The 15018-nt window shown below is 47.7% G+C and overlaps 1 protein-coding gene across 1 annotated transcript in view; it reads left to right on the top strand.

The window, feature by feature from the left end:
- The first annotated feature begins 2571 nt into the window (after positions 1 to 2571).
- The window catches only part of ACSBG1 (acyl-CoA synthetase bubblegum family member 1), a 65015-nt gene continuing 52568 nt past the window's right edge, over positions 2572 to 15018 (top strand). Inside the window, exon 1 of the mRNA XM_077128566.1 lies at positions 2572 to 3085. Coding sequence (XP_076984681.1) covers positions 2829 to 3085 — 257 coding nt within the window. The 5' untranslated portion in view covers positions 2572 to 2828. The remainder of the gene's footprint in view (positions 3086 to 15018) is intronic.

Raw genomic sequence — 15018 nt, 5'->3', positions numbered from 1 at the left:
GAGCTCACAGGGCCTTGTGGACCCCACTAGGGACTTCGGCTTTTAGTTCAGAGCACAGAGGTTATCGGGAGGCTCCGGCAGAGAAGGCATGAGCTCTGGTCACCCTGGGTCTTGATGGCTTGTCCCTGCCAGGGGGTCCAGGACCCTGCTCTGTTAGGGCAGCTGGCGCTGCTCAGGGCTATGGAGACAGATTGTCCACAGCTGGGGGAGCTTGGGGGCTCCATCCTCATCCTCGGCGTTCCTTCCTGTCCCCACCCCACCCCCCTTTTCCATATGTCCTCACTGTCCCCTTTTTTATTCTCATCCCGCCTTCTCTCTCCTTTCGGGGACGGGACACGGTCTCGCCTATCTCCAGGAGAGGAAAAACTGGCCCTGAATGCACATTTGCATCATCGTATCCCAGGTCAGCACTTTCTGGGATTCTTTGTTTCTGTCTCAGTGTGGCCAAGGGGAGGGAACAGGGTCCCTGCAGGGTGTCAAGGAGAGGGAAGGAGGCAGAGAAAAATGCAGAAAACCAGGTTATTGCCGCAAGATTCAACAGTGCCATGGGGCAGCTCCAACTGGCTGCTGGCCCCAGCTGGGCACCCTCCCGATGGCCAGAGGAGGGGTCCCTTGCCCACGGTCACTCAGCTCATAAGCAGAAGGGGCTGGAGTCGAAACCAGGTCTGCACCCCTCTAAACTATGAGGTTTTTCACTGTTCCTGTGGTTCTTGGATGTCCCCAATGCAGATTCTGTGGGTATATACAAAAAGCTAGGGGGCCGCTCCCTAGAAAAATGTCCATGCACAGATACACGCATAATTTGCCTGTGACTCCAGTGCTGAAGATATCCTGAGCCCAGCTAGCAGCCCCTCCCCACCCATTCCACCCTGGCCCCGAAGCAGCTGGTAGGGAGAAAGTTCACCATCCTTTCCACGGAGCAGATACAAACTGCCCTGGTCAACAAACTCAGGCAGGTAAAATTGCAATCTTATTTTTCTGCAACTCAGTTAAATATATATATAATGTGAAATATTTTATAACTTTTATTCTTATTTCTAGAGAAGTCAAGAAGATCTCCAGATGACATTTGACAATATGTGAATTTATAATTCTAAAGATAATCTCAGGGTAGGGAGAACACATTGCAACATTGTTGAAGCAGAAGGGTGAAAAATGTCCTTCTGCAGGACTGCTCGAATGTCTCCTCATCCAGCCCTTAGGTGGATAGCTGTCCGTCTTGAAAGAAGAACCAGGGAGCTCTCAGTGCAAAAACAGGAAACGTTCTCCTTGCAAAAATAGGAGGAGCCGCTCCCCAACCTGGGTCCCAGTACCTGTCCTCTTTCGAGATGGACCTGTTGTCGTGGTTGTCAGGTGGGGTCACCCCTCCACGCCGATGGCTGTGAGAACTCTGTGTCCCCATTGACCACAGTGGCTGGTGCATAGACCCTGTCTTCTCTCCGCGTGAACCCCGAAACCCCTCTCTTCACTGTCTGCTCTGAGGACCCAGGAAATGTGACCTCGAGCCCCTGGCCTCTGGAGAGGAGGGGTGCTGCCCACCCACCTTGTGCCTTGTGTCCCATCGCCTCTTTAGCTACACCGGGCTGGCCTGTGTGGGGCCCTCTGAGGCCGTGTCACTTTCTGGACCCCCTTGGGAGGCAAGCTCAGGTCTCCACGGTCCTCACATCTTCACAGCGATCTGGAAGACCTGGCCTCAAGGATGTCTTCTCCAAAACTCTGCCCAGAGCGCCCAGTCTCCCCTGGCTTCCCCCCGAGCTCTCTTCCCAGCTCCAAGAGGGAAGGGGACAAGGGGTCGGCGGAGGAAGAATTTGTTCTGCCTCATTGCACAATTTTCCAAGCCTTTCCAGCCTTTCACCTTAACAAAGGTTTTTGAGCTTAAAAACCAAGAACTGGACATCTTATCTTCTCCGATTCCAGGTCTTCTTGGTGAGGACATCTCACACGCAGTGACGTCCCGCTTGGCCCATCCAACCCATCCAAAGGCACAGCTCTCCTTGTCAGCTTCTCACATCCAGGTGGAACCTGTGGCCACCTTGGGCGGCCTCCAGGCCAACACCCTCATGACCTGAACTGTTAAACTGGGGCCCAGAGAAGGCCAGGGACAGGGCCAAAGCCACAGGGAAGAGGGTCAGAGGAAGAGCCAGGCCTTAGAGCAGACCCCAAGCCTCCCGTCCTGTGTCTCCTCAACAGCACTGGGGAGCCTGCCTCCGGGGCCTGCAGCCCAGTCGTTCCCAGCTGCCTGCCCTCATCACAGTTAGGGCAGCATTACCTGGGACCCAGTGGGACCCACTGCCCTTTTGGGGGGGACCTGCTTTGGTGCAAATGCTTTGAGCAGCTATAACCTAGTCTTCAGTGTTGGAAGTAGCGTCTCTTTCCTTCCTGCAGGCCGGGGCCCCTAGAGGGCAGGAGCCATGGATGCATTCTCCATGAGTCCCCAGGCTCCAGGGCAGGGGGTGGGGGAGGTGGGCTGCATGGGTGCGACCCTTCCCGGGGCCTGCATCAGGCTGCAGTGAGGCCAGGTGGCCGTGCGAGCAGGCAGGGGGAGCAGTGGCCTCCTGCTCCGGGTCCGCCTCGCCTCTGAGAACCCCTTTCCCCCTCAATGTGCCCTTTTAAAGCCAGTGAGGAGGTTTCCTGGGGGCCAGAAGTCCTAAGCCCATTGGCCATACCTCCTGGGAGAAGCGGAACGGATTTGCATCAGAAAGAACATTGCCTTCATTGAAATTCTCCTCTTGAGCAACACAAAACCAGGAAGAAAAGGAAAAGTTTTAATCCCGAGCGACTTCACCACGAAGAACGGAACGTTTTGAGCTTCTAAAAATAGAGAGGAAATGGGCCTCTCTGGGTCTCTCCAGTCGCTGCCTCCACCCCCCGCCCCCACTGCCCACTCAAGGCCAGCCTCTCACGGCCGGGCAGCCAGAGGCCAGGCTCTGCCCCACCACCGATGCCCGCCGCAGATGCCACATAGCTCTGGAGCTGGATGCAGCAGCCCGCCCGGGGACGCCAGCATGCCGGACAGCAGAGAGGTGCGGCCGGAGGGCAGGCAGGGTGCAAGCCCGGGGGCCGCCCAGGAAAGCCTGGGCACCAGGTAAGCCTGTCGTCACGGCTTCTGTACCCTGGGCCTGTGCGTCCAGTTCTGGTCTTGATTCTGCTGTGTGAGCCTGGGCGAGCTTCCCTCTCTGGGCCTCAATCGCCTTATCTGGGAAATGAAGGGAAGGTTCTGGAAGTTTCTAAGGTAGAATCGGCCGCGTTTTAGTCTGCTCCCCTGCGAGGCCAAGAAGGGCCTTAACCAAAGACTGTCCCATCCCGGGAGCATGAACTGGGGCTGCCGCTGGACGCAGGAAGGACTTTCCAGTCTGTACGAGTTTTCCCCGTCACCTCCGTGGGACCTGCAGCAGGCGCGGTCAGCGACGGACAGGGCCAGGCCGGGGCCAGGGGGGCGAGCTCCGGCTTTCTCTGTGGACTGGGTCAGTCTGGACCCCTCGGGCTGCGGCTGCCCGGTCTGTGTGTGTGTGCTGGGGCCGGAGGTTTCCCAAGGTTCTCCCACTGGGCATAGTCCAGGGGCCTGGGATGCAGGAAGTCAGTTCACCTCGTCAGGCATTCCCCCACGCCCGTTCTGCCAGGCTCCAGCCACCCAAGAAGCCGGGGATGCTAAGAAAACGGGGACCCAGTCCCAATCCGGGGGGCTCTCGGGCCAGGAGGCAGGGAGAAGGCACCTGGAAAAGCCCCCAGGGCCCAGACATCTGTGCTCCCTGCCCAGGGGGGCACAGACCAAGGGCAGGGAGAAGACGGACGTCTGGCTGGGGCTGCTGGAGACATGGCCGCAGGGTGCCCGGGAGGGCTGGGCAGTCAGGGCGGAGAGGAAGAGCTTCTGGGCAGAGGGAGCAGCATCAGCAGGGGCAGGAAGCTGCAAAGGGACAAGAAAATTCAGGGATGGCTGGAGGGCAGCATGGGGGAAGGAGAGGGATGGGTACGGGGTCTGCATGCTCTGTGGTGCCGAGAGAAGTCGCCTGTGGGTGCCTGGGGAATGTGTGGGCCCCACTTTGGCAGGGGCTTACGAGGCAGGAGGATGGCCAGGGTGGAGGAAACGTGGAGACACGAGAGCTCTCCTAGGGCTGTAGCCTGGGCCCTGCCCTGGGTCGCCTGAGTGGACTTCTGTCCCCCCAGAAACAAGAGCCCCCCTCTCCTACAAGGCCTCAGCATGATGCCAGCTCCCTCCCTGGGTGCAGGGCAGGTGTACAGGGAACGATTCTGCTGGATGGTTAAGAGGCCCCTCGGGGGGCCCTGGCTGGCACCCCCACACCCAGGGGCGGCACTTGCCTCTGCTCTGGGGCCCACTTGTCCTCCCCCCCGCCCGGGGTCCCAGGACTCTGGGAACAGGGTGTCAAGGCTCTCCCATCCCCACAAGACATTTCACAGGCTCAGCCTGTAAAACGAGAACAAGGTGGTTCTCGAACTTTCTCCCCCCCCGTGAGTGAGGCAGGACCCAGTTGGGGGCCAAGGCCGGGAGCCCAGGGCATTTGCAGCCCACCTCTCAGGCCTGTGGTGGTAAGGGATGCCAGAGGGCCCTGTGTGCCCAGCAGGAGCCTGACCCCCCCGGGGACCCCCTGCAGGAGGCAGGCACCTGAACTCACGGGGTCTGGGAGTAGAGTGTGGAGGACTCAGTCCATGGGGCTGCTTGGCGGGACCCCTGAAGGGAGGTGACCAAAGCAGGGCAGAGCCTTCCCCGGCGCAAGGCATGACACCTGGTGGCAGGACACACAGGTGAGCAGGGCCTGGGGTGGGGGTGCGGGTAGGGAGAGGGTCGAAACCCCTGAGTTAGAATCCCAGTTCCAATACTTTCTTGCTGGGTGACTTCGGGGCCAGTTGCTTAGCCTCTCTGAACCTCAGTGTCCTCCTCTATGCATATGGAAGTCCAATGCTTAGCTCCCACTGACCTTGCAGCAACCCCGGGCAGATTGTGTCAGCCTGTGTGCTTAAAAATGCTTCTGAAAGCACAAGGGCTTCCCCTCACGGGCATGGGAGCCCTCACTGCGATACCCCAGAACTGTCTCAGCAGGGGTCTGCGAGGCCTATGCCTTGGGTTCCAGTCCCACTCCACTTCTGACCTCCTCTGCGGCCCCTGGCATGTCAGTTACCCTCTCTGAGCCTCAGTTTCCCCATCTGTCGAGTAGGGATGAGAGAGTAGCCATGAGGGGAGAACATTGAGCCCTTAAATGTAGTTCTAAGAATTGCTGCTGCTGCTTCGATGCCCCCTCCACTTCTCCTCCCCACCCCCTCCCCCGCACCATCTCATGCCCGCCCATCTGCCCTGGCCTTGGGGCCACGGGTGTCCGTTTCTGGGAAAGGGTGGGCCTGCCTCCCTCAAGAGCCTTGCAGGGCCTTATCTTCACCCGGCCCCTCCCTCCCCAGTGTCGGGGGTGGGGGCTGTGGGGAGGCTGAGAGCTGGGGGCGGGCTTGCCCCCTGGCCCGACCGGCGCAAATTGCCCATGAATTCCCTTTTGTGCCTCCAGTCGCAGGACGGCAGGACCGGAGCTGAGGGGCCTGGGCAGTGCGTCTGGAGGGGAAGGAGCCTTCCCGGAGCCAGGAGAGGCAGAACCCACAGGGCTGCGACTGTGGGCCCTGCCAGCCCTCGGGGCACCCACTGAGATGTCCAGGGTGCAGGCCTGACTCAGGCCTTCATTCGGCTGCTGTTTGGCCCTCTGTCCAGAAGGAAGGGCTTCGAAGGGGCTGGAGAAGGGGCCAGGTCCTTCTGAGGTTGGAAGGGGTGGCTGCCTGAGACGGCAGGTCGGGGAGACCAAGCAGACCGCAGGGGTGGTTGTGGAAGAGTCTCAGGCAGCCCAATTGGACCGGTTAGGTTGGAGCCGGAGCAACTTCCGGGTCTGGAAAGGCCAGGGTGGCCAGGCATGAGGGCAGGCAGAGCCAGAAAAGACAGAGGGGAGCCTCGGGAGGTGTGGGAGCCGCAGAACCCTGGAGGAGGCGGGGGTTCAGGGAGGTGGATCTGGTGAGTACAGGCCAGCCTGGGAGCAGCTGGATGCAGGAGGCTGGGAGATGGGGCCCCACAGGGCTGAGTCTGGCCCAAAGAAGGACGGACAGCGAGGTTCTGAATCCACCGACCACCCTCACCTGGGCTGCCAGCTGCCTTTCCTGGCACAGCCTGTGCAGAGACGGCGCACGGGGAGGAGTCCCCTTGGAGCCAGGGCTGTGGGGCAGTTTCAGGAGACTGCAGCCAGCTCAGTGACCAAGACTTTCCCATTGACTAAGCTTTCCGAGGATGACAGGGAGTGAGCTCCCCATCTTTGGGGAGTGCAAGTCTGGGAGACCAATCATAATGCAAATGCTACCGAAAGGGTTCAGGTGTCCTTACGAATATGCGATATTCAGGACCTTCTAGTTCTGAGGCCCTTCCCGGCTGCCCCCTTATGTGGAACATAGAATTACTTTTTTCCCTGAATTTTGTCATCTTGATGATTTTTCTCTGTTTTCATAAGCGTACCTTCATTTATGCAAAATTATTTATTGTGGACCGTCTGAGGCACTGTGCCAGATACTAGAGAATATTATAGAAAACAAAGCAAGACAAGTTCCTGCCTTAAAGGAATTTACATGCTTGCAGCAAAGATAGAAATTAAACAAATTCTATAGAATTATACAATAATTATACAATTAATTGTCAAGCTGTAATTGTGGCATACGCCACAAAGGAAGAAAAAAATATGGAGGGAGTATAACAGAGGACTGGGCTAGTCTTAGGGGATCTGGAAAGGCTTTCCTGGGAAGCAACATTTGAGCTGGGAGCTGAAAAATGAGTAGGAATCGGTCAAAGCAATACAAAGGCCTTGGGTTAGGAAGGAACTCACAGTATTCGAGGAACTAAAGGCCAGTGGGCACAGGGCAGAGGATTTGGGATTGTGTTACCAGAGGCAGGAAGCCACAGAAAACCAAGGTATTGAGAATCCCAGGACTAAGGGTTAGGGAACATCTGGGTAGAGACCCTGGGGCAGGTTAGCCTTGGTCCCAGCATCTTTGTACAGATCCGGGTGCCTTCAGGATTCAGGCCAGCCACATCCAACCCTGGTGCCTTGCAGGGGCTGCTGAGTAGTTACCCAGGGCCAGCAGGGCCAGAGCTGGCCTGGAGTCAGGATGCTGACCCTGGGGCTGATTCACCCTGTCCCCAGGCAAGTCCCTAAATAGTAGACTCTCTGTCTGGTTGGTCTTTTTAGGTCACTGAGTCCAATCCACCGTGTCCCAACATTCACATATCATCAAACTACTTTTACTTGCATACCTCCAGGGATGGGGGACTCACTTCCTCTCCATCCCCCACAAAAGCTGTAGTTCCATCTACGAACAGTGGTGACAAGAGAATGCCCTATCTCACACTGGGTCCTGGGAGAGACCCCTGGGTCTTGGCTGTGCCCCCTCCTCTCCAGAGAGCCCTGGCACCATGCAAGGGAGACTATGAGAAATACTTGCATTCTGGGCTAGGGAGTGAAATTTGGAAGCAGTAAACACTGTGACCATGTGAAGGACATCCCACCGACTCTGCCCCAAGAAACTAAAATATAAAAATTTACATTTGCAGAACTTACATCATCATTTAATAAGCTGTTTTTTTTTTTATTAATGGAAGAAAAATTTTCATACAGCAAAGAGCACAGATGTTAGGAGGATAATTGGATAACTTTTGACAAATAATACACCCTCACAATCAACAAGCCAAACAAAATATAGAACATTTTTATCACTCCAGAAAGTTGTTCTGTGACTCCTCCCAGTACAATCCCAGCCAGTCTCTACCCACCCCCTCACAAGCAGCCACTGTTTTTTTTTGCAGCCACTGATCTGGCTTTTCTTTTTTGGGTAAATGGTCTGGGAATCGAACCCGGGTCTCCCACATGAAAGGCAGGTATTCTAACCACTGAACCATCTGGCACCCTTGAGCTGGCAGTTCTTAAACATAAATATAAATGGAACCATATAGAATGTACTGGTTCTTTCATTCAACATTATGTTTGTGAGGTTCATCCGCATTGTTAAGTATTTCAGAACCCTGATCTTTTGTATTGCTGAACAGAATTCCATGGTAGAGCTGTTTCACAATTTATTTATCCATTCTTTTGATAGGTATTTGGGTTATTTCCATTTTGGGGCTTTTAGGAACGAAGCTTCTATGGGAGTCTTTGTATAAGGCTTTTTGTGGACATATGAACTTATTTTCTTAGGGAAATGCATAGGAATAGAATTGCTGGGTCTCAGATAGATGTATGCTTAAAGAAACTGCCAGAAGATTTCCAAGGTGACTGCACCATTAGTTCCACGTATTTGCCAACACTAGATATTGTTGGTCTTTATAATTTTAGCCATTCTGGTAGGTAAATAGTGGTATCAATTTATAGTTTCAATCTGAATTTCCCTGATGATGAATGCTTTGCATCTTTTCATGTGCTTATTGCCATTTCTGTATCAACTTTTGTGAAGTGTCTATTAAATCTTAACTCATTTCATAATTGGGTTCTTTGTCCTTTTGCTACTAATTTGTAGGAATCCTTTATATAGTGTGGGTATAAGTCCTTTATCAGATATACATATTATAAATATTTTCTCCCACTTTGTGACTTGTCTTCATTTTCCTAATGGTGTCTTTTGGTGAGCAAACATTTTTAATTTGATAAAGTCCAATTTATCAGAGTTTTTCTTTTACGGTTGCTGCTGTTGTGTCATCTCTAAGAAATCTTTGTCTGTTCAAAGATTGTGAAGATACTTTCCCGTGTGTTCTAGTAGCTTTATATTTTACCTTTTAAGTTTGGGTGTAGGATCTGTCTCTTTAATTTTTTTTTCTTTTATACATGGGCAGGCACTGGGAAGCAAACCCAGGTCTTGGGCATGGCAGGTGAGAACTCTGCCACTGAGCTACCGTTGCCCGCCCTTGTTGCTTCCTATTGAAATGGAGCTCGAAGGATATTAAGGAATGATGAGAAAAAAAAGAAAGGAAGAAAGAAAGAAAGACACAGACGGGCTCAGGGGGTCTGAAGCTTGAGTTTACTTTAGACAGACTTCAGACAACTTTATTCTCAACCAGATCCTGGTTATATACCACAGGATGTCAATAGGCATGCATGCATTTCCTGAGGGAGCAAAGTTCTTATCTTTCAGTGTTCTTCATACTTAACATGACCATTTGGGGTAAACATTGTCTTCCTCCCAGACTGCTCTACATAACAGTCTCCACAGTTTACTGCCGCCATCCTGAGGCCAGCTGCTTCCAACAAATTCTGTAGGTCTTGTTTTAACCCTTGGCTCCTACACACCCTGTCTCATTAATTTTTGGTATGGTATATGGTAAAGGTTGATTTTCTTTCTTTCTTTCTTTTTTTTTTCTGTATATTTATCCGAGTTGGTCCAGCATCATTTGTTGAAAATATTTCCTTTTTCCAACTTTGAATTTCCTTGACTCCCCTGTCAAAAATCAGTTGACCATAAATATAGGGGCCGATATCTGAACTTTCTTCCACTGAGCTATTTCTTTATGCCAACACCTTGCTGCTTTCATTACTGTAGCTTTCTCCTAAGCCTCAAATCTAGGTAGTGTTGGTACTCCGACTTTGCTCTTTTTTTCTTCCCCCAAGTTTGTATGGCCTGCCTACCTCCAACGTGCCCCTTGATGATTCTTGCCTCCTGGGACTCATGTTTTTCTAATATCCCCCTCCCCTTGAATGTGGGGTGGACCAATCTTTCTGACTCCTTTTTAATAAGTAGACTATAGCAAAAGTGATGGGATTTCACTCCAGATGTTAGGTTACAGAATGTCTGTGACTCTCACGCTGGTGGCCGCCATGTTGCAGATTTCTACAACTGCAGAGGCCCAGGTGATAGGGAACTGAGAAGGGCCTCCTGCCAACAGCCAGCGAGGAGCCGAGACCCTCAGCGCAACAGCCCTCAGCTTTGGAGTCCCCCCAGTCAATGTATGAGCTTGGGAGCAGGGCTTTCCCCAGCTAGCCTTCAGATGGGGCTGCAGCCCATCAACAGTTTGCAACCGCAGGAGAAACCTTGAGCCAAAGGCACACAGATAAGCCACAGCTATGTTCCTAACCCACAGAAACTGTGAGATAATAAATATTTTTTTAAGTCACTGTGCTTTGGAATATTTGCTGTGTCTTGTCAGTTTCAATGCATAAAAAACTGTTGGAATTTTTATTTGGATTGAATTGATTCTATATTTTAAACTGGGAGAATCTTCTGATTCATGAACATATTTTGTATTTCCACTTATTTAGCTCTTTGATTTATCTCAACTTTTTTTAAAAAATTTTTTCAGTGTAAAAATGTCTTCCACAGTTTTTCTTAAATTTATTACTAAGAATTTCTTTGATACTATATAAATTCTACTTTTAAATTTGTTTCCAGGTGTTTATTCTTAGCATATAGAAATACAGTTGATTTTTAATATCGATCTTATAACCTGTGACTTTACTAAATTAACTTATTACTTCTAGTATATTCCCTAGATCTGTTATGTACACAATTTTGTTATCTGTGAATAAAGACAGTATTACTTTCCCTTTCCAGTAATTTTGCTTTTATTGATCTGGCTAGGACTTTCAGTATAATATTGAATAGAAGTGGTAAATATAGACATCTTTGCATTGTTCCCAGTATGTTCAGCATTTCCAGTGATCTCCATTCCTTTTTTGTAGAACCAAGTTTCCATCTGCTAAAGAAACTCCCTTAAGCCTAAACAAACTCCTGTAGCATTTTTTTGTAGTAAAGATATTCTAGTTATCTTTTGCTTATAACAACAATAATTTACTGCCTTAAACCAACAACAAGCATTGATTATCACTCATGGATTTTTGCGTCCCCAAGTCAGGAGCAGTTTAGCTAGATGGTTGTGGCTCAGTGTCTCTCATTAAGTTACAGTACATATATGGGCCAAATGAAAGTCGTCTGGACTTGGAGGAGCTACTTTCAAGGATCTGCTTTCATACAGTTGGCAGGTCTCTGTTCCTTGCTGGCTGTATTAGCTTTGCATTGCTGCTGTAATAAATTACCACGAATTTGGTGGCTTAAAACAACAGAGGTCTATTCTCTCACAGTTCTGGAGGCCAGGAGTCTGAAATCAGTTTCACTAGGCTGAAATCAAGATGTAGGTAGAACTACACTCCTTCTGGAGGCTGAAGGAGAGAACCTGCTCCTCGCCTCTTGTAGCTTCTGGTGGCTGCCAACATTCCTTGGCTTGTTTCCATGGTCATGTTGCATTCTCCTCTTCTCTGTGTGTCAAATTTCCTTCTGCTCCCCAGATGTGTTTGCAGATAGAGCTCACGTAGACAGTGCAGGGTAACCTCCTCCACCTCAAGTTCCTTGATTTAATCCCATCGCAAAGTCTTCTCTTTCTAAAAACTTGTCATATAAGGAAACCTTTACACATTCCAGAGATTGGGATAAGAATTTCTCTGGGGGACATTTTTCAGGCTTCCACATTGGCTGTTGACCAGAAACCTGAATTCTTTGGTAGCAGACCTCTTCATAGGCTGTCTGAGTACCCTCATGACATAGCAGTTGGTGGCTGCAGCTGGACCTGTCCCAAAGGCTCCTTCACTCCTGTGTCTGGTGGCTGGGGTGGGAAAATTCAGACAGCTGGGACTCCTCCTGCACCTCTCTCTATTTCTGTTTGTCCAGATGGTCTCTAACGGGGTGGCTTCAAGGTAGTCAGACTTTTTCCGTGGTGGGTCAGGTCTCCAGAGAGCATGTGGCCTGAGCGTCAGACGAAAACTTTATCTTCTTTTATGATATCACAGTGTCACATCTAGTATACTGTGTTTGTTAAGATCTTGCCAGCCATTAAGTCTAGCCCACATCCTGGGAGAGGAGAATTAGATTCCTCTTGCTGATGGGAGGAGCATTAAAGAATTTTCAGAGATGATTTTCAGCTACCACAGCTTTCATTTGAATGAACATGTCTTCATTTCACCCTGTTTTTGAAGGATATTTTCACTGGACATAGAATTCTGGGGATAAACATTTATTTAAAATACATTGTTCCATTATCTTTTGGTCTCCACTGTTTCTTATTAAAGTCAGACATAATTTCTACTATTGTTCTTGTGTATGCAAAGCATCTTTTTTGTTGATGAGGTTTAAGGTATTCTCATTTATCTTTGATTTTCGGGGATTTGTGATATACTTACATTTTGGTTTCTTTGTAATTCTCTGGCTTGGGTTCACTGATCTTCACATCAGATATGTTGAGTTGATTTATTCACCAAATTTGAAAAAAAATTGCTATTATTTCTTAAAATGTTTTTCTACCCCATTCTCTCCTGCTTCTCTGTGACTCCAATTATATGTATTTCAGACCACTTGATATTGTGCCTCAGGTCCCTGACACTCTGTTTTTTTAAATATAACAGCTTTATTGAGATATAATTCACATGCCATACAAGGAACAGGCTTAAAGTGTACAGTTCGATACTTCCTAGGATATCCACAGAGTTATGTAACCATCATCATAAGCAATTTTAGAACATTTTCATCTCCTCCAAAAGAAGCACCATGCCTGTTAGCAGTCACTCTTCATTTCCCCCAAATCTTGCCCTTCTCTAACCTTAGGTAAATTTACTTTCTGTCTCCATAGTTTTGCCTATTCTGGAATTATGTAATACGTGGTCTTTTGTTGACTTGCTTCCTTTGCTTAGCATAGTGCTTTCAAAGTTTGTCTGCATTGTGACAGGCATCAGCATTTCATTCCTTTTTATTACAAATAATAATCCATTCTAAGGATATGTCACATTTTATTTATCCATTCATCAGTTTATCGATGAACGTTTGGCTTGCTTCCACTTTTTGGCTATTATAAATACTGCTGCTATGAACATTTGTGTACAAATTTTTTGTGGTCTTTTTTTTTTCTTTTCAAATTGTCAACTTTTAACTTATAGCATGTTGCCTCTATTGCTATTTTAGGATGTGGCCGCTTCTGTTTCATTATAGGGTTAGTCATGAGAGAAGGATTTTCTTTTTTTTTTTCGCATGTGCAGACACCCGGAATTGAACCCGGCTCTGCGGCATGGCAAGCGAGAACTCTGCCTGCTGAGCTACTGTGGCCCGCCCAAGAGGAGGCTTTCTATCACCAAAAATAAATGGGGAAAAATGAGACACTTCCCCCTTTTTTGTCTGAGAATACTTAACATGTTAGAAGTGATGATGAAAATATAACCCTAGCTGAGAAACGTAAGTTCATTCCTTGCAGCCTTAAAAAAAGGTGATCAGCATGAACATAAAGAGAGGCTGAAAGGGCCTTTGGATAAACCTGAGTCATTGTGTATGGATAGTCTTGTAGGGCCTTTCTTAGTTATCATGAGCGATCATCCCACTCTAATTCCTCAAACGATGGTACACGGTTTCAGCCTAAATTAGATGAAAGGTTTTATTTCCTTTAAAATTCTGTAAATAATTAAGAATTTCTTGAAACTGAGTTATTAAAAATGGAATTTCTAAGCAATCCTTTTCTTTATAGTCTGGTGGAATAATAAAAATTTTTTTTAAACCATCAAGTTCATTGGCAAGTACTTTGCAAAAACAGAATGCTGATGAAATTGAAGTTTTGCCGTTTTGGCAACTCTTCCAGTATATTTGTTGTGCCTTAATACATTTTTTTTTTTCGCCTCAGTACCTTTTAGCCAGCTAGCCTTTACTAAATCCTAAAAACCAAATGAAAAATAGATGTTTTCTTCATTAAAGGGGAATATTTTTTTATCCCAAAAGGTATAAAAGAAATTCAAGTTTTGATACAAAAAAAACAGTTAAAACAGGATAAAACACCCAAAGGGACTCAATCCATTCTTTTAATATTAACAGAATGGAATTTTTTTTTTACTTATTCTTCCCATTTTTGTGTAAACTCACACATATTAGAGAATAGGAGGAGCACACCCAACCTTTAGCTGTTTATAAAATATGTGTACACCTGCATGGTTTTCACTGTGGTTTTCCTGAAGTTAGCCTTATTGGGATAAAGTCTGGGCACTTCTATATGACTCTTAACTAATTCTCAAGTTACAAGAAAAATATATAAAAGTTTTTTTAAGGAAACTCAAAACAAAATAACTCAAGTACTCTGAGTACTTTCTCCCAGTCCTCTACCCAGAATTTCAAGGCCTCGGAAAATCGACATTAATTAAAATAGTGGCTTTGAGACCTAAGTTTGTCATAATTGTTTGGAAGTTTTCTTTTTCTTAACCCAAAACTACACATGTTAAAATGCATTTGAATGAAGCACTTAAAAATAAAAATCTGTAGGATTATCCTTAGAATCCTTAAAAAAAAAACTATTCCCGATACACACATAAGCTCATAACAATTTAGATAGGCTTATTTGTTAATAAATCCCAAATAAAGATCAAAAATAAAAATCAATTTAGATATAGCTTTGATTGCTCCCATATGCTTTATGAGGGTTTAAATTGCAATAATGGGTTTTATAAAAATATACACACAAGTATCTATTCTTATTGATAAAAACACTAGCATTCAAAATTGAAAGTAAAAGATTATCCGAAGTGACGCAAAAGGTTCTAAATGTTAAAGAAACTTAAAAATGCCTTTTCTGTTTGTGAAACAAGTGGAATAAAAGTGATCTAACTGCGTGGTTAGAAACTGGTTTTGAAAACTTGTTAAATTATAGGTGAAAATTCTAAATATCCATTATACTGTCATCTGAAACAGACTCGATCATTTTCTTCAGCAGGAGAATAATAGGTGTACTGGTGAACTTTAGATCCGTCGTCATGAATTATAACCAAGAGAGCCTGCGGGGCAGTCACAGGAGTGGCCACTCACAGGGGGCAGTGCCCTGAAGGTTGCACTCTGAAGCAATGAGCCAACCTACCTTTGGGACAATTTTTTCTGTAGGCATAGACAATGGGTGCCCTTTTATCTTGTTTTCTTAAAGTTTATTATTAGTCTATAATACAGAGCAAAAACGTAGCTTTAGCAGTAGATGAAGCAAGAGGGAATGACGTT

This window comes from Tamandua tetradactyla, chromosome 14 (assembly GCF_023851605.1).
Source record: "Tamandua tetradactyla isolate mTamTet1 chromosome 14, mTamTet1.pri, whole genome shotgun sequence".
Taxonomy (NCBI): domain Eukaryota; kingdom Metazoa; phylum Chordata; class Mammalia; order Pilosa; family Myrmecophagidae; genus Tamandua; species Tamandua tetradactyla.
Note: the sequence above shows the minus strand (reverse complement) of the source record. Positions and strands in the feature narration are given on the sequence as shown.